The sequence below is a fragment of the Bemisia tabaci genome, chromosome 6 (assembly GCF_918797505.1).
Source record: "Bemisia tabaci chromosome 6, PGI_BMITA_v3".
NCBI lineage: Eukaryota > Metazoa > Arthropoda > Insecta > Hemiptera > Aleyrodidae > Bemisia > Bemisia tabaci.
The window spans coordinates 30,036,304-30,055,621 of record NC_092798.1 but is presented as its reverse complement, the minus strand read 5'-3'; the positions used below and the strand labels follow the sequence as shown (position 1 = coordinate 30,055,621).

General features: G+C 43.1%; 1 protein-coding gene across 1 annotated transcript in view; it reads right to left on the bottom strand.

The window, feature by feature from the left end:
* LOC109034437 (semaphorin-1A) overlaps window positions 1-19,318 on the bottom strand; it is a 183,619-nt gene that overhangs the window by 72,545 nt on the left and 91,756 nt on the right. Inside the window, exon 2 of the mRNA XM_019047575.2 lies at window positions 7,162-7,373. Coding sequence (XP_018903120.1) covers window positions 7,162-7,273 — 112 coding nt within the window. The 5' untranslated portion in view covers window positions 7,274-7,373. The remainder of the gene's footprint in view (window positions 1-7,161; window positions 7,374-19,318) is intronic.

The window sequence follows — 19,318 nt, the reverse complement described above, 5'->3', positions numbered from 1 at the left end:
AAAAAATAAGAAAAAAAGAGAGAATAAGCCTGATTTTATCTGCCAGAGGCTCACAGAGACTGGTTCGGCAAAGCAGTTACCACTCACAAAAGCCGATCGACGAAAAATGATTTTTTGACCTTCAACCAAACTGCACTTTCAAGAACCTGCATCTGCGAGGATCGCTTCAACGAGGAAATCGCCCTCTTATGACCAATTTGGTAGACTCTGATCCTGCTAATTCGATAAAATGATGGGCGGATTACAGGCTGCTAAGAATTTTCCAAGCGTCTCAAGAATTTCCTGTGGTATCGACTTTCCCGTCGGAGCGCAGACCGGCCGCGGCGTGCTTTGCGATACATCGATTGATCTGCCATTTAAACCAACGGAAAAGAATCGATAGACAGGGTGTTTGCAACGAACACCTCTAATAATCGATTCTTTACCATAGCTTCAAATGGTGAAAATCGATAATCGATCGTTCACGCCTCGAGACTGCAGACCGGTTAGATTTTCCTAATCCCTCGCCCTCAGCGGTCCTTAGCCCGAGTGCAGTCAATCACTTATGAATCAATAAATCCTCTTTTTTCATATCGATGGGTGTCGACCGATACGCTGCAAGCCACGTTGCCGCTACGACTGGGAAATTCACGAAATTCTGCCCTGCTGAGGAAAGTCGCCGTATGAGCATTCGAATGTTGCCAAATTTCCTCTCAGAAAATATCCATTTTTGAAGAAAGTTATAGATATTTTTCCTTGAATTTTTAGACTTTTCAGATCAAATTTCGAACAAAATCCTCCGAAAAATCGGAGGAAAAATATTCGCAAATTTTCTTGAAAACTCGTTGTTTTTCGAACAAAATTTGGCAACGCCGGATGGTTCATACGGCGTTCTTCCTCACTGAAAAAAAATTCTCGGCGTTTTTACCAAGGTCCGTTGGTACCTTTACCATCTCACTTTTTTTACCAATTATTGGTAATTTTACCAAGACAGACTGGTAAGCTTACCTAAAAACCGGTATTTTTACTGTTTTTTTCAGGTAAGAATACCACTTTTATTGGTAATCAATTCCCGGTAACTTTGCCATTTTATCTCGGTAATTCTACCACAGTCGATAAAAAATATTGGCATTTTTACCGGGTTCCAGTAAAATTACCGAGAAAGTCAATAATTTTACCGAGATTTCTCGGTAAAATTACCAATTCCATAAATGGTAATTTTACTAAGAGAAAACTGGGATCAAATAGAACCCTGAATTCTTGGTAATTTTACCCTTTTCTTAGTAAATACACCGAGATTTTTTTTTTCAGTGCGGCGTTCTTCCTCAGCACGGCAAAATTGTGCAGCGACCAAGTCGATTTTTGCCCGATCGATCAACGCGGGCTTTTGCCTGAGGCCTGAGGCGCGCCGTGCGGGAGCGGGAGCCGCTGCAGCGCGTCCTTCGGTACGTGGAACTAATTTGCCTGATGCCTCTACACACGAGCATGTCAAGGCAAGAAAATTGTACGCTAGGGCTTGGGATCCGCGCATGATCGCTGATTAGCATTTATGATTCTTCGACGTCCGCGGGAGGATCCTTGCATCGACGCTGCACCCTCGAGAATCGATATTTTACATGGGATTTAATTGCGAATCGATGGTTCGATCGAGACTCGATACGATCGTGCTTTACTATCGATAATCGATATTTTACATGGGATTTAATTGCGAATCGATGGTTCATCGAGGCTCGATACGATCGTGGTTTACTATCCTAGATCATCAGAATACATCGATTTGGCTTTCAGCGGTTGTGCTTCGTTGCAACGTTGTACTTGCATCGCTAAGGTCGTCGTATGCCAGAAGCATTACGGACGATGCCTCGCGATGGCAGGTGGAAAAATGAATAATGCTAAGCAGGATAAACTTAAGGAAGCTTTTGTCGGCACAAGTGCAAAGTAAGTACAGGATTATTGTATTGCTACTGAGGAGGAAAAATCCGCTTTGGGGTTATTAAAAGTTTAAGGGAAAACAAAGTTAAGAAATATTATTGGCTACGCTTCGAAATAATTACTTAAAGCATGATAAAGTGCCTTAAAAGGGTATTCTGAAGGCCACTATTTGCGGTACAAAATCCTCTGGATGCACGTAAGAAAGTCCTATGACGTCATTTATTTTAAAATGAGCACCAATTTTTTTTTGTTGATTCATTTGTTGCTCATCAGTATACACGATCAGTAATCAGTAGATAATTCACTCGACACTTGCGTTGACCGACTCAGGGCCGAATTTACCTACTTGCCGCCCATGGGCCGCCTGTATTTTGCCGTCCCCTTCTCATTCGCTTTGAAACATCAATAAAAACTATCAAATGAACGTACCAGCGGGGAAGGGATGCATAAGTCGCATTTACTCGTGTTGAACACATTTTTTGGGAAAGCCCTGTCAACATTACTGGCAAAAGTTCACGGAACTTTGCGCGAAAGTTAAGTTTCGTAGACCTATCTCTGTGTGGACAGGGCCTTCCATTCATAAGAATTGAACGAAAAAATTATGAAACAACAGATATAAATGTGGATTAATGATTTTAACTTCCGCCGCCGCGCCACGCAGACCGCACAGTGTTTGGCGCAATGCGTGAAGTATTCCGACAGTCTTGTAGGCGCTATATGAGTTTCACGCCGACCGCTGCTGAATGCACTGTGTTTGACGCAATGCGTAAAATATTCACGCAGTCTTGTTGGCGCTATGCGTTTCACGCTGATCGCACTGTGTTTGCCTCAATGCGTGAAGTATTCGTGCAGTCTTGTAGGCGCTAATATGTGTTACATGCCGATCGCCGCGCCAAGGGCTTCTCTTTTTCATCTCAAGTCCTCGTCATTATTTCTCTTTAAGTCGCGCCAATCCAGGCCAAATTGCGTGTTTGGTTTCTCTCTTAACTCGACTAATTAAAGGTGCTGTCTCTTGTATCACTGAAAGACCACAAAATTAGAAATTACTTTACTCTCGGAAAATGAGAGATCGTGTCGTCTTTTCTCGTCTGTGATTTTTTTTCTAAATCCGATTTTTCTTATATCTACATTTAAAAAAATTGCAAAATTTGCCGCCCCCTATACATTTGCCGCCATGGGCCGCGGCCAGTGTGACCACCCACTTAATCCGGCCCTGGACTGACTTTTAACCCAAGTTTGGATTCACGCAAAAATCCGCGTGAATCAAGAGTATCTTTTTCTTCTCGAATTTTTTGAAAGTCTGAACTCTGGATACGTTAAACTTTTTTCCAGCGTACAAGCCTCGCTTGCAAAACAATTCCGAGTATTTGAGAGAGAAAAATAAAAATTAAATAAGAAAATCGGAGTTGCTTTGAGAATAGAGTACTTCGATGCACAGGAATGAAAAGTAACGCCGAAATTTCGCGATCTCAACACGCTATGATATCTTCTATCAGTAATTTAAAACCTGGAGAGGAGGAGGATGGCAACGAGGACTAATTAACCCCGTGGGGGAAATCTGCCGATCCAGATAATTACTGTCCCGAGGCGATACCGGGTGCATGTTGCGATGGCAGTGCGGTGTGCGGAAATGAGTAATTGGTATTTTAATAGGAGAGATCTGTATTAGTCAGCGTCGATTGAGCTTGCGCCGAGCTGCGATTCTTCCTTTCAGAGTGACCCTTTGCTGACGGCCCGATAGAAAAACCGCCGACAAGGAGCTCGCAATTTACCCGCTTCCGCAAAAAACCCGTATCCAGCATGTATAGTATCCTGAGAGTGATACGGCGGTTTTTTTTTCGGCTGACACTATCGAATATCGGGTGGAGTTACAGGTAAACACGAGGCTCAGCTCTTTGAAAAACCGATTTGTCAGTGCTGTGAAAATGTGGGGTTGCAGAAACTTGAGGAAAATATAAGAATAATCACAAAATTGCTGGGAATCTTATTACGCGTAGCGGTTGATTAGGCTTTTTCTGCGGCACAAAAATGTCTAATCTCCTGCTTTTACACAACGAGGAAGTTAATCCCTATAATACATTCGAATTAAAATAACAACTTTCTTTAAGCGATCTTCAAATTTGGTTATGTTAGGTTAACTTGGTGAAAGAGGAAAATCACAAATTCCCTGACTTGAATTTCCCGGTTTTCCTAACCAACGACAAGATATTAGATGCCCATCAGTGGCGAAGCGTGAAATGATCGGTTATCGATATTTCCCCATTTGAAGCTATGGTAAAGAATCGATTATTAAGGTGTTCGTTGCGGACACCCTGTTTATCGATCCTTGTTCATAGGTTTAAATGGTAGATCAATCGATACATCGCAAAATACCTTACCGTTGCTATATTTCCTTCAAAAAAACCGAATTTACCAAAAAAATTCAAAATATTTTCCCTCCAGTTTTTCAGACAATTTTGTTCCCAATTTAATCTAAAATATCTGAAAATTTCGAGGGAAACACATGCATAACTTTCTTCAAAATTACATGCTTTTCTTGGGGAATTTAAGCAACTCTAGAGTGTTCATACGGCGTTCTTTCTTGGGCCTTGTTCACACGAGCATGGTTCGCGGAACTTGTTTCAAGAACTTATTATAACTCAGCTATAACTTGTTCCTCGAAATCCCCGGTTCGCGAAACTTGTTCGCCAAACTGTGCTCGTGAGGACAAGGCCTTAGCACAGCAGTATTGAGAGCTTGCACTGGAAAAAAAAACCGCTTGGATCTTCAGTCCAGACTCTTAAAAACATCGACAAGAAAAAATACTCTTGATTCAATCGGATTTTTGCTTAAATCAAGAACCAAGCCTCTTAATTTGAGCGGATTTCGTTTTGATTCAAGCAAAAATCCGATTGAATCAAGAGTATTTTTTCTGGTCAATGTTTTCAAGAGTCTGGACTCCAGATCCGATGTGTTTTTTTTTTCCAGTGCAGCAGTATTGAGAGCTTGCAACTATGAAATCAGGAGGCTGCGCAGGGAGCCGCTAGCCGTTGCGCGACGAGAAGAAGACACGGTGTCCTTTCAGCCATGGCGGAAACTGACCATGAAACGATCTCCGGAGACCCGGCCGGTCACCTCACCGGTCATCCCGAAAACGAGGGACGCACGCCCACACCGTCCAACGGCATAAAAACAGGGTGGACGCTGACGGGGGCGGCGTTACGTCACGCTTGACGGGGTGCTCCTCGGCTCCGCGGAAAAACAATAACGATAAAAAGCAGGAAACACCGGACGCCGAGGTGCCACGTCCGTTCACACGGAGCTTTGATTTTCGTCCCGAAACCGCGAGGGGAGGAGCCGCCGACCGCTATATCCTCAGGAAAACTTGGGCGCGGACAATACCACCGTCCGAAGGGAAAAACGTATCATCAACAATTCGACGTCGCCAAATTTCTTCGAAAAAATACAGATTTTCCAGATAGATTATGACTTAAGAGTCCTAAAAGTGCTCTCAGTCTTTTTTCTTTTAGGCGTCGACAAATTTCTTCGAATAAAATACGAATTTCCCAAAGAAATTGTGACTTTCTCTCCTCAAAATTTTCACAGTCTATGGTCTTTCGCCGCCAATATTACGTAAAGTTCTAAGGGGGCGAGGAGAGCGTTACACTATTTTGTTTTTACGTGTTAAAGACTAGGGATCCACGCGACAAAAACGTTACAAGAGGGGGGGGGATCAAAAATGCCAAAAAAGTGCATTAAATTATGTAACGGTCTAAAGGGGGGGGGGGGTTGAGGAGAGCGTTACACCGTTTTGTTTTCATGTGTTAAAGGATAAGGATCTACGTCACAAAAAAGCTACAAGGGGGGAGAGGGGGGGTAAGAATGCCAAAAAAGTGCATAACGTAGTTAATTACTGATGGCTATTATGGTTTATTATTATAGACTGTCCCTGACGTGACTTACAATACGTGAAAATTCCAAAGAGAAATATTCATAATATTCTCAAAAATTGATATTTTATTAAGGAAAACTTGGCAACATTCGAATGTACATACGACGTTCTTCCTTGGCAAGGTATGGATCCACAAAAGCGTCCTTTTCCGAGCCGAGATTAGTCAAGTGGAAAACTTGGTGAGGTTAGGGTTTTTTCTTCTTCTCTTCGAGAGGGGAGTCAGAGACCTTACTAAAAACCGCATCGGTGTCGGTGGGGTTGTCGTGCCCGCCTAAGGCGAGGTTGTCATTTCGAGAGTAAATGTGGTGAATTTACAAAGATAGGACCGAGTTGTACTGGTAAAAGAGAAAATGCTGGCACCCGGGTCAGTTATCGATACAGTGCACGAAATTCGTTGACAAACTTTCTTGAGTCTGCTGTTTTTGTCTCCATTCGCGTTAGGATGCCGCTTTGATGACCATCGTCTTGACTCGAAAACATCAATGGGACTAGGTCCATCTAGCCACCAATAGAGATGGCCCGTGACAAACGGTGAGAGACCTGCATTCCTAAAAAAAGTGGGCCATAGAGCCAGTACACAGGGTCCTTAGAATAATTTATGTATTGGTTTACGTGATGATAGTAAAAAGCAGCAAATCTAGCAAAAAAAGAAGAAAAAAAAAACTTCTAATTTATTTGTATTTATACAGATTTCTGAGTTTCTTAGCTTCTTTTGAAAGTTCTTTATCTTTTTCAAAGGGTTCTGTGCCTTGGAATAAATAAATAGACTGAATTCAACACTGAAAACCCACGTTCCACATGCGGTGAGGGGTGCAAAAACTTCCAGTCCCATGAAATGCAGGAAACTCCATGAGAACGGGGAAAAACGAAGGAGCCCTTTTGACTTGCTTTTTCAGAAACTTTGGTTCAGTGTCTTGGCAGTGGAAAAGTCCAGCTTTGTCGGAGATTCTCACTTTTTTCGCCCAACTGCCCGACAGGAAAAATAATCGTTTACTCTGGTTAATAATGTGGACCAGGCACTTTCTGCGCCCCTCCACGTAACTCCACTGAACAGTTCAATCACATACTGCTGTTGTGCTAAACAACTCGGCTCCTCCCAACTAAACGCCCTCGAAAAAGAGGCCACGGGAAGAGACACCGCGAAACAGGAGTGCGTGACACGTGCAGAACGTGCTCACATCCAGTCCCCGGATTCGGTTCCCGCGGCCTCGGCATAAGGAAGGCGACGGAGTCATCCAATCGAACGGAGAGGACACCGGGGGGACCAAGTTGTCAAAAAACGCGGGGATGAGGAGGAGGAGAAGAAAGGGGGTACTCACCATGCTTGAAGACGACTTTGGGGCTGACGTTGTGGACCCAGGCGGCGGTGTGCGCGAGGGCGGTGAGCAACAGCTGGAGACAACAGGTGAGGGTGGCTTGAGGGGCGAGCATGGTGGAGCAGGTACGAGCGGTCCTCTCTCGGGTTGCGTCAAAAGGAGGGCTGGGGCTGCTGGACCGAGCGTGCACCTGCGCTCCCGCACCACTGAGTCATCTGGAAAAACACGAAACGAAAACCCGATCAGAAATCGCTCGAGCGTGGAGACGAAACCGAACAAGTCGATTATCCGATGAGCCGTGGAATACAAGTGTTCTAATGGGGCTCAGATCATCAGGAAATGGACATGTTAGGTCTCGACAAAGAACATTTCGACTTGGATTTAGACAGCACCGTTGCGCAAAGCAGAAGCTGCGAGCGCTACGTTGCCCAACGAAAATTTGGAAACGTGGATAAACAAAAAACACCGGGCCGAAAATCTTTCGGCGGATCATCCGTCGAGCGGAGTGAAACATCGCGGGGAAAGGAAGCGAATCGACTTGAAACTGGGGCTAGAGCTTACAAACAAATGGAGTTTTATGACCAGTGCCAAAGGTCAGTTTAAAAGCTTTCAGTACAGTGAACAGTTTCTTAAAATTACAAAAAAAGGAGGAGAGAACATGTCCAGGTTTATCTTATACTGCTTAGGGAGGGTTGGAAAGATGCAGACGAGCCCAATTGAGATGTACATATATGGTCCAGTTACAATATCAAATTGAAGCTCTGATTGGTGGAAAAAAACCTGAGGTGAGGATGCGACCAATGAGAGGACCAAATTCGATGGCTCAATTTGATCGTGTAACTGGACCTTAAGGAACGCTTACGCAGCAGCCACCTCCTCATTCTCACGTTTCACTTTTTGGGGGAGTTTTTGGGATTAGGCCTGGGTGGCTACCCACCTCCCCCCCCCCCCCCCCAGAATGCGATACTCAAACAGGAAGAATAATTTGGATCAAATCTAATTAATAGTTCTTTCACCGATGACTTAAAGTTACCAAACTTCTCGACCTTTTAATTTTTATCTTCCTTGCGTAACACTAACAAATTGAAGTAGATTACATTTATTTTTAAGGTATTTTATGGCATGAACCGAGTATGTAAAAACGAGGACGTGTTTTTCTGAGGGGGCTGTCCTGCCCGGTTGCGCAAAAAGTAACTTTGAGAAAAAAAAGCTCGACGGAAAATAAATAAATAAAATAAAATTAAGTAGACATTAGTGTTGTCAGGTGAGAATTCGTCGAAGATAATCGGCGAAGATAATCTGGAACAAGTTTTAACCCAGTGAGGGCTCGGGTCGCAACTCGAAAGGCGTTGAGCGCGAAAATGATTGCGGTTTTCAGTCGGTGAAGTGATAAACCCGGTTCGGCGATTTCTCTAAATTAGGAACCCAGTGACCAATTAATCGCGTTTATAGCTTTGTAATCAGTTGCGTGGAACACGGAATGACGCTCTGTCTCACCGTGTTTCACCGTTAACCTGAACTCCTTCCGCAGGAGGAGGCTGCGCTGATCCCAGATCCGCTCCCCGGGGCCAATCACAATTCCGTTGCGAAATCGAAGATTCGCTTTTATGGATGTGAGATAATTGTTTTCCGTTAAGTACGCGTTTTCACCATTTCGGTCTCCTCTCCGGAGCCCAATTTAGAAACCTGTTTTGGTTCGTTATGAGTGCAAGCATAAACTTCGAATTTTAAGGCATCTCTTGCGTGTCTTACGGTGGATGGGGTATCTGTTAGCCTGATTATGGTGAATTTTTAGTGGGCGGTGAGGCTTTGAGAAATACTTTTTCACTCCGGCCCCTAACACGCATGATTTTGTTCATTTATGCGATGTATTTCTACACTGAAAAAAAGTTCGGCCGTAAGAACCGAAGTTCAGTGTTCCATATCATCCCGACTAATTCGGTGAGTCAAACCAAATTTTCGGTTCGTGTAACCAAACTTCAACGGTACAGTTAACTGACGAACAGCTCGGTCATATGAACCGAAAGTTCAGTTTGACAAACCGAATAATTCATATGACCGAACTTTAATTTCAGTGATGTATTATCATTATTCGTTTTCTTTTGAAAGATGAATACGACAGTAAGGGTAGCTTCATGGTTAGGGTTGCAGAAAATACTTGGGCCCGCGAGCTGCGGCTTGTAAGGAAGACAATCTGTGAGCCCGTGAGCAAATTTTCGATAAAAACTTTTTTTCTGTTTAAGAGAGGAGGAAAATAGAGGAAAATGTACCAAAATTTGCACTTGCCATTGAAATGACTTGGGCTCAGCGCAAATTTTGGCGTTTTCGTGGAGTGAGAGATAGATCTAAAACCTAAAGTTATGCGGCTAACTTTCGTTCCGTACAATTTCTGAACACCTAATCCTTAATCCCTAGTCTGGTGCAAAGTGAAGTGTATGTGAACTAATGGGCTCATATTTACACCAGAAGTGGCCATCCTCTTGTCTGGCTTCAATTCATTTTCGCACAAGAATTCAAAAGTAGATAATTTATCATTTGAAGATATAAAATTTCCGCCGAATTAAGTGTAAGCTTATACTCAAGCGAGACTGTTAAGATGAGATGACGCGGGAAATTGTGGAGCTGTATTTTTAGCTTCCATTCGAAATCTTTTCAAAGAACATGTTAGTCCGCACACATCAACAATACTATTTGCAGAAAGCTCGACAGCAAGCTTTACTCAATGAACCATTCCTGAGAGGCGAAATTCTCCGCCTAAAGGCGTTGTCAAATTATTCGCCAGCCTTACTTTTCATCCAGCTCGGTTGACTCTTAGAAACTAGTCCTGAAAATGCATTTCCACTTTTTTATCAGGTTTCTTCCCGATTTTGCAAAACTTCACAGGCTCCGCTAATTTTTGTATCACAGTTCCCGCTTGCGAGTCGGTTTTTTTCTCCTATTATCAAGTTGGCACTGGATTTTCTATTTTATGCGACGAGAAAATCCCAACGGGCTGAATTCTCAGGTATCCGTTATGATTGACTTCATACGATAATTCTAGGTGGTAGATTTAGTAAGAAAATCAGCACGGGAAAAACAAGTATCGATAAAAATCAGATCACTTTTGGAAAATTTCTAAATTTCTGTACTTGAAAAAAATTACTTGATTCAAACAGAAATCCACGTGACTTCCTCCAATGGGATTTCCTTTAGAATCAAGAATAAAATCAATTGAACCAAGCAGGTTTCTGTTTGATACCGTAAAAAAGATTTTCTCGGTTTATTATAAGGCGGTTTTCTTCGAGATTCACAAGAAAATTCTTCTTGACGGCAAAGTCAAGAATATCTTGCTTGAAAGAAGCCTTTTTTTCTAAAAAAAATTCCGGAAAATCCTTGCTCTTGCCATGAAGGTACTGAGTCAGAAGACAAGTGCGTCGAGACAGACATGCCGGGGTACAACGGCAACGGTGCAGCGCGGCGGCTGAACTTTGTTCCGCTGCGTTTTCTCGTCTTTTTTCGAGCTAATTTAGCGAACAGCTGAAAATATTCAGACGCGCTTTTGGTCGGGGGCCAAAACGGATCGCGAACACATCTGCGGATCGCTTTCAGGCCGGGCCCCGGGCCGCGGACCGCATGGCGCGTCTGCGGGAGTCCGTGCCCCACGTCCCCGCGTGACGTCACACGTCACTCCCGGCCCCTCCGCATGCACACATAGTAATTCTTTATTTTCCCTCCGCCATTATTTATGTTGTTTTTATTTTTAATGTCTCGCCAAACTAAGCTCTCCCGCCCGTTTTATGATTGACGCTGGCTCCGGATTTTTATCTTGTTCCTCGGCACCGACTTTTCGCCGCGCGTTCATCATCATTACTGCCATCTTTAGGAAGAAAGCCGTATCTCCATTCGAATTTTGCCAAATTTGATCCGATAAAATTCGAAAAATGAACAAGGAAGGAGTAAAAATTACGAGAGAAGGCGAACAGCACTGGAAAAAAAAAACACATTGGATCTACTAGAGTCCAGACTCTTAAAAACATCGACGAGAAAAAATACTCCATATTCAACCAGATTTAAGCTTAAATCAAGAGCCAAGCCTCTTCATTAGGGCGGATTTCCTTTTGATTCAAGCTTAAATCTGATTGAATCAAGAGTCCTTTTTCTTGTCGATGTTTTCAAGAGTCTGTACTCTAGATCCCATGTGTGTGTGTGTGTTTTTTTTTTCCAGTGAGGGCTATTTAAACAAAACACTGAAATATAGGACGTTTCGAGCCGGCACGGGCTCAATATTAGCTGTAAAAACAGTAAAAATTAGTTGTAAAAAACGAGAAAAAAAAAGAAGTGAATGGTTACCTTTTAGGTAACAGCTGTAGTGTCGTTGCGTTGCGTGATAACAACTGGAATTAGGTCACCGTTCAAATGTTCAATGATTTAAATCGCTGTCGCAGCTGAAATTGAGCCTGTGACGGCTCAAAACGTCCTCGATATTTAGATTTTTATTCACATTTATAGATATTTATTTTTATATAGAAGTTTAGCATTTTAACCCACGATCTTAAGCTATTACTATTTCGTATTCGTTAGAAAAGTTATGAATTGGTATTTTGCCTCACTTGAGAGTCATTAGATAAAACTACGTGCAAACTCATCTGCTTTCAAAGTATAAAATTCTTCCAAGATTTCAAGAGAATTCACATCTTATCGAAGAAAATGTAGCAACGACCGAATGCTCGTACGCCGTTTTGCCTCAGCAAGGCAGATTACATACCTAGTTAATACACCTCGTTCCTCTCCCCTCCCGCCATTCATAATCTACTCGTCGCCATTTTTTCATCGTATATTAGTTGGTCCATACGCTTCTCCTCCCCAAATCCATCTCGAAGCTTTCTTCGTCCATTTTCTTCTTTTCTCGAGTAGACACATCTGCTGCTCCGTAAGCTCCGCAAGCCTGGCTATCGCGCCGTAAATGCGACTGATTAATGGCGCAGCCTTTTTTATACAAGTTGTTTGACCTGCCTCTAATACGATGACCCACCTACTGTCCCTCCTCCTCCTCCTCCTCCTCCCCGAGCAAAGTTGAAGGATGGGCTCTTGTTTCGTGCCTGCAGCCCGTCGTATGGAAGTATAAATTATGATGGGCCGTCCGTAAATTTTGGTGGGTTTTGACCCGTTCTTGTCCGACGGAAGCCACCGAATTTTGGGGGCCATTTTTTCAGCATGTCAGTTTGCGTTAGATTGTTTATGATTACATCGAGACTCAAACCTCTGGAACGGCACATGTTCTTCTGTGGAGGTGGATGAGGTTTTGTCGGATTTATAGTAAGCAGTGGTTTGCTACAATCGTCGTATTCTTTGCTTTCAAGATTTGAGAAGATCCTAAATACTTGTGGTTAGCTTCTTCCACATTCATTTGAGGTACTTCAGGTGGTATAAACACTTACTTGACCACACCGGCGTCAACTGAATCATTTTTTTACAGTGACTTCTCCACTGATAAGTTCAAAAAGAAAATTTGATGAAAATTCATGAAAATGAAAGTTCTTTGACAGGGTGGGTTGAAACGACATTTCTCTGTTAATTGCAAAAAAATTTTCTTAGTTCATCATTCTAGGTATGAATCATGAATCACTTGGCAACATTGACAAGACAAATTCGAATTGACATCAAAATTGACAATCTGATGGACAAAAGATATAGAGTGGTTCAAGAACTACTTAGTTGAAAATCATCTACCCTAGGACCTATATTCGTATCTAGTGAAATCATCTCTTGGGAGAGGGTAATTAAACTGTCTTCAGTCTGACCTATTTCGACAGTCAATGCTTTGTGAATGAAGTAATTACAAAGAACCCAGTTTTGAGGAAAACCGGAAGGAAGTAAAGAAAGTACTCGGAAGGACCGAGTAAATCCCTTCCGTAACTGCGAATGAAGAGATCATGTATTTTCGGCTCACCATTGTCGTCCGAAAGAGCACTGAAAGTGAAATTTTCCTCTTGTCAGGAGGGGTAATTAGCAGTATGATGGATCGTTAGCTCTGGAGTACGAACCGATGTCGGCGACGGGAAATCCGCAAGCAATTAAAGTATCATTACTGTCGGAACAGGAGTGCACAAACGAAAGTGAAGTAATAATTGCGGATCACAAGACGGAGACACCCGCGCGCGTCCGAGGAAGTACACTGGCCTCGACGATCGCTAACAACTGCCCCTACCTACCTGCATTTTCGATCACGGCTAATCGTAATCGTCAAAAAAGAGATTGGCCTCTTAAAATCCTTTATTATCTCGTTAACTGCTTCTTTCAAAAAGGTGTTCATTAATTTGTTGATGTTCTTGCTTTAGGAGAGAATTACACACGTTGAAAAAGTTGTGAGAGAAAATCATTTGGCAGTGGAGAGTAGATTCAGAGAAAATATCATACAACTATACACTGTAAAAAAAAAACCTCTTGGTTCAAGAGTGCAGTTACTTGTCGCCGGATTTAAGAGTCTGGACTCTGTTTCAATGCAAAATCCGCTTGAAACAAGAGTTCAAGACTCTTACATCGGCGACAAGAAACTGCACTCTTAAGTCAATGCACTGCGGCATTAGTCCAAGAGGTTTTCTTACCAGTGTAAACTCCTAAATATGGTACACGGAGTAAAATGAATCATTGTTTTGGCAATGCTCATAGCAGGATGCCAGTTTCAACCGACTTTTCCAGTTGTGGTTACAATGTTACTTTGTAGCAACAAACAGCGTTAGTCCCGATAACAATGCTGGATTGTCAACCATTTTGACATTGTAATCGAGATTTGGAAGATAGGTCGAACCAAGAATCCACTTGAGCATTGTGACAGCAACGATTTTTCTGTCTCCGAGTACAATATATTGAAGCTACATTGGAATATATTCCCTCGAGCTGTACTTCTAAGCGAGATGATTCCTCATATCCTCCTTAACACGTAATGTGCACTTCTTCAACACGGGTAATGTTTTCACACCGTAACTACAACTAGAAAAGTTGGACCAGGTATCCACTATGACTACTATGAGCATTATCAAGACTTCTTTTCATTTTTCTGCTTGTAGCTTTGACGTTATCAATTGATTATATCAGTCTTTAGACAGTAAAAGTGGATTAAATATTTCGTTCGCTCCCTTTATCCCGCGTTCTCCCTCCTGCAGTGCACGGTTGAATGCACCCGAACTTTTCCCCGGTGCATTCGTCGGGTTCCTGGAGTGGGTCCCCCCACACGTTTTCGACTCCCGCATTCCAGCGTGTAGAGCCGAGTCCTTGCTCGAAAAACGGGCAGGCGCGGAAAGTGGACCGCGGCGGCTGAAACGGAAGCGAGGCGGACAACGCTTGACCGAGGCCGCGACACCGCCGCCAGATAGCGCTCGAAACCCACCGATCCCGCCTTACTCGCGCGCCGACCGCGCGCGATCCGGCAGCCGGCGTCGCGCAGACCGTTACGCAGCTGACCAATTGACGTATATTAGACTCCGTACGACGACGTGGCATAAGCAGCCAGGCACGCGACCTTTGACCCACATGCCCACGTGTCATACGTGTTGACGATCTCGCGCCCTCGTGACTCGCCGTAATTCGCACGGCTTCGCGCGTTGCCACCTGATTGATGAGCGTAAAATTGGGTTTGAGATTTTTCAGCAATTTGTGCATCCGATTTTGCTCGTCTGGCAACGCCGCTCCGGGACCCGGTCGATTCCCGGCCCACGCATAGGAGCCAACAATGCCTCGAAAACGCGCTTAAAATAGCTTCGCGAATTAACAGGTTCAGCCTAGAAGTTGACAGGTCATAGGGAAGGCGCGGTCGACGCTATCGAGAGAGCTCCGAAAGTTCGAGTGATCGATTATGGCCTATAGACCGTATTCGATAATGGTTCGATGTATCGTTTGGTTCAAAACAAAAGAACATAACCTCAAACCTAACTAGTAGGATTTAAGTTGGAAAAGCTGAAAATGAGGAAATTCCTAACAATTTCACTTTGCATTGGCATTTGGTACTCAAAAGAATAAAACATCTGTTACAAAAGACCCGTTCCCTCCGATTTCTAAATTGACTTTTGAGGCTATGTTTATGTTTTGAACCAATCGATATCGATACAATCTCACCTGTTTGATGCATCGAATACGATCTATTGATGGGTAAACGAGGTGATATAGGCAACTTTTGGAAAAAGTATCGAATGTGATTGAGGAGAGAGCTTGTTCCTAAATACAAAATTAAACTTAAAAACTCAATTTTCAGCTTCTTAGCGTCAGTTACACTTCAAATGAGCCGAAAGACTCGATGGAATTTATGGGCTTGTCACTTGTTTTTTCTCGAAATCATAAAAATTGTACTTTCTTAACTCGCAGGAGGTTCCAATCCTGCCCTCCTGGACCAGGAATTTCAGTCTTTAATCATAATGTCTTGACTTGAAAATTCAAAGAGACATGAATAAATTAAGTCTCTCAGAAGAAATACAAACAAGAAATGCGGTAAATCGCTTGTTATAATATCTTGATTTAAGCTAGATTCTGATTGAATCGAAAGTACTTTTTCTTGTCGATGTTTTTAAGAATCTGGACTCTAGATCCAATGTATTTTTTTTCCAGTGTATTTTCGACGTGAAACAAAAATCATGAAATTTTCACGTCGCATTTTCCACTGAAAGACGCGACTCATGTTGAACGTCGCAACCAACACACTCAAAAGGAGGAAAGGAATGCGAGGAGTGGTTGGTTGGTGGACTGTTGTTGCACTCAGGGACTTGGGACTGGGAGCAGGATTCAGAAACATGACCCAGAATGCTATCGGCCGTATCAGCTTTCCGCTCTGCCGTGATAGCGGAGGGAGCAGTAAGTACATTTCTGTATGAGCCATGACTAGCACATGTTATTAAGTGTCTCGGGGCTCATCCAGCATGCACCTACTGCTCTCTTCGCTAGGTACCCGGCAGCGCTGGTTATCACATGCGTGCATTGCGGCGCAAGCGAGCCTGACGCACGGGAAACGACCTCAACACGACGACGTAGTGACGTAAGAGCGCATCTCTACTTTGAAACGAACCTTGACGTCCGTTCTTCTCTGTGCTTTTCAGGGCTCACGGAAAAAAGGAGTTACGGCTTCCAACGGAGCGACAAACAGTGCTGCTTCATCGCAGAGAGGGAAACCGAATTACCAGGATCATCGTCGTACTGCGGAAGAAAGCCGTATGAGCATTCGTATGTTGCCAAATTTCCTTTCAAAAACCATTCATATTTATGGAGATCGATGAATATTTGGCCTTGTAATTGTTGAATGCACAACCTTAAACTACGAATAAACTGTTCCGAGACACTCAAAGAGTGGAATCTGCAAGTTTTATTGAAAATTCTTATTTAGGTGGAAAAATTTGGCGACGTAGAATGCTCATGAGGCGTTTCTACTTATCACGACAGGACTGGTAGGACTTAAAAATCTTGCAATCAGGAAATTAAACAGGAACATGCGTATCCTTTTCATTTGGTCAATGCGTTTCCAAATCATCAGCGTTGTATATCAGTGCGTTTCATGACTGCACTTATCTCCTTCATGTAAGGAAACACTACCAGAAGAGAGGGGAGATGAAAAATGGGACCATCAACAATGTTGGTACGTAATGAATCGGACAATTAAATGTTACGTTCTCCATCCAAAATTACTGAAAATCCCCATTCTTAGATCTGAACAGTGTGCAATGGCGAAAAAAGATGGTAAAACCTTTTTATTTTCCAAAAATTTAAGGTGAAACCAGTCTTTTAGTAAAATTGTTTTCGAAGCCTTGACATTAGTTAACCGCTAGGGATTTACCAAAAGTGAATAAAGGGTTTGTATCGATCGGGAGCTGTTGCTGATGGTAGCTCTTTGCGAGAACCTTTGACTTTGACGGAGGGTAATGTATGTATTTGCGGTCAGCGACGAAGGTGGGAGCTAATAAAGTGACCCCGCCCTTATACGTCTTCGGGAACGGTGCTGAGCTCCGGGATCGAAACGTCCGATTGCCACAAAATATCAGGGCCCCAATTTGTAGACGATTTATTCCGACAGCTCGAACTTTCCCAGGTTTCCCGAACTCGACGCGTGTTCTGCCCACGCTCAAATCTCTTTGATATATTTTATCGTGGACGTAGGTCCACCTAAGACCCCCGCTTCGCTCCGAAAGACTGTTGCCGATTGAATAATATTAAGCTAGGCAACGAACAAAATTTAATCACAGAAATAAAATATAACTGAATCCTTAAGTCAGAGGACGATCGAACTCCAAAAGTTTCAAGAATTCGTCTCATTAGCAGAAAACGTTGTTTTAGAAGTCGGACGCAATTTTTTTTAACCAATAAGGTTACTCGTGAAGTTTTCAGTCACCTACATTTCCAAGATTGAGACTATCGAAAACCTTGTTACCAATGGGCTTTTTATGTTAACTTTTCTGCACGAACACGCATCAAAAATATTTCCGACCCAGCTGAAACTTCAATGCTATTGATGGTATAAAACATACCACATACGAGATTTTATCTTGCACCTTATAGGTTTCGTCCTCACTGTTACTCATATTTGTGGAGTAAAAATAGAAAAGCAAATAAACAGAAAAGGCCGCATCTAACATTTGGCACGAAAAAGACAAGGGTAAAAAGAAATCGCTTTGCATACAACTACGAGGTGAGAAAAAAGTCTACAAAGACGTCCCGCCTTGAAGTGTACTAGAAAGCCGAAGATTTCAGGTTGCCAAAAAGATGTCATTTTTATCTTTCAGGATGAGAAGGGCAAATGAGGAATTCGTTGCAAATTCTGGCAACAGAGCGAGAGGGAGGTTAACTTGCAGACATTGAGCGCTTTTACTCAGCGCATTTATGATTTGTAACTATCGTGCACTAAGCACTGAGCATTAAGCGGTAAGCCACGTGTGCGTCATGCACTCGAGTCGCTGATAAATTCACTCCGGGCTTTAATGCGCACATCTCGTGTGCGCTGTGCGGCCCCGCGTGGCTTTGTTGTCAAACACACCACCAGGTACTTCCACGAAACGTGAAAACACTACGCGTATTCCTGATACAGGGTGCCTCCTGAAACTGGCTGGCTAAAACCAGTGCTTTTACAGTATATTTCCAAGAAATTCGCTATTTTTTCAATACCTCTATTCGACAAAATTTGAAAAATGTCGAGAATTTGAAATTCTCACTCGAATTACGACAAAAATTGCGTAGCCACAAACTTACATTGGTAACTTGAAGATACACTGACTGCACAATCGCGATCTTGCAGGCTAATACTACTCTAAAATCAACGCGCTGGGGATTGCAACCTTTCAGTCTTTATTAAAAAACACGTCGTCGCCTTCCAGCCAAGGTATCACAAGCGCCATGCGACGTTTTAACATTTCCGTAGCCATTTTATTTTTTTACAGAGAAATTATTGGTTGATCCGTTTGAAAATTTCACCGAATTTTCTAGGCAGTACAAAGAAAATTCAGTGGCATTTTCAGGCAGCTACATTGAAAACTTTTTCCGCAAAAAAATATAATGCCGGTGGAAATTTTAAAACGTCGCATGACATTTGTGATACTTTAGCCGGAAGGTGACGTGTGGTATGAAAGACAAAATTCCGGGCCTTCTTCCGGAATATCCGCACTTTTTCAGTAATTCCGGATCGCCCTTGGAAAATCCAGTGCTCCCATTCCATATCCGTCAAAAGTTCTGGGATTCTTTTTAGAATTTTTAAAAAATCCGAGAAAATTCCGGAAAATGCAAAAGATTCGGAATATTTCGGGAATTTCAAAAGTTCCGGGAAAAATTCAGGAAAATCTCAAAGTTCCGGAACTAGTTCCAGGAACTGGGAGCACTGGGAAAATCAGTAGTCTTTCAAGACTTTCCGGAGATTCAGGACTATGCCCTGCTTCCGCCATAGATTTACGTGAGAGTGCCCTGAAAGGTTGCTGTACGCACGGCTGGACAGGCACCCAGAAGAAGATCTGACAGCGGGGTCCCGGTGGTGCGCGATGGTGAGTCGCATCAGCCACGCTACTCGGGAGTGAGCTTGTCTCAAGAGCTCCAGATTTAATTTACTCGACGTCTCAACGACAAAAGGGCCGGCCGCGAGAAGCTCGCCACACTTAAAAAAACGATAAATTAGATAAAAAATTAGAGAGCGGAGGCTCAAAGAAAGCGCGAAATTCCGTGG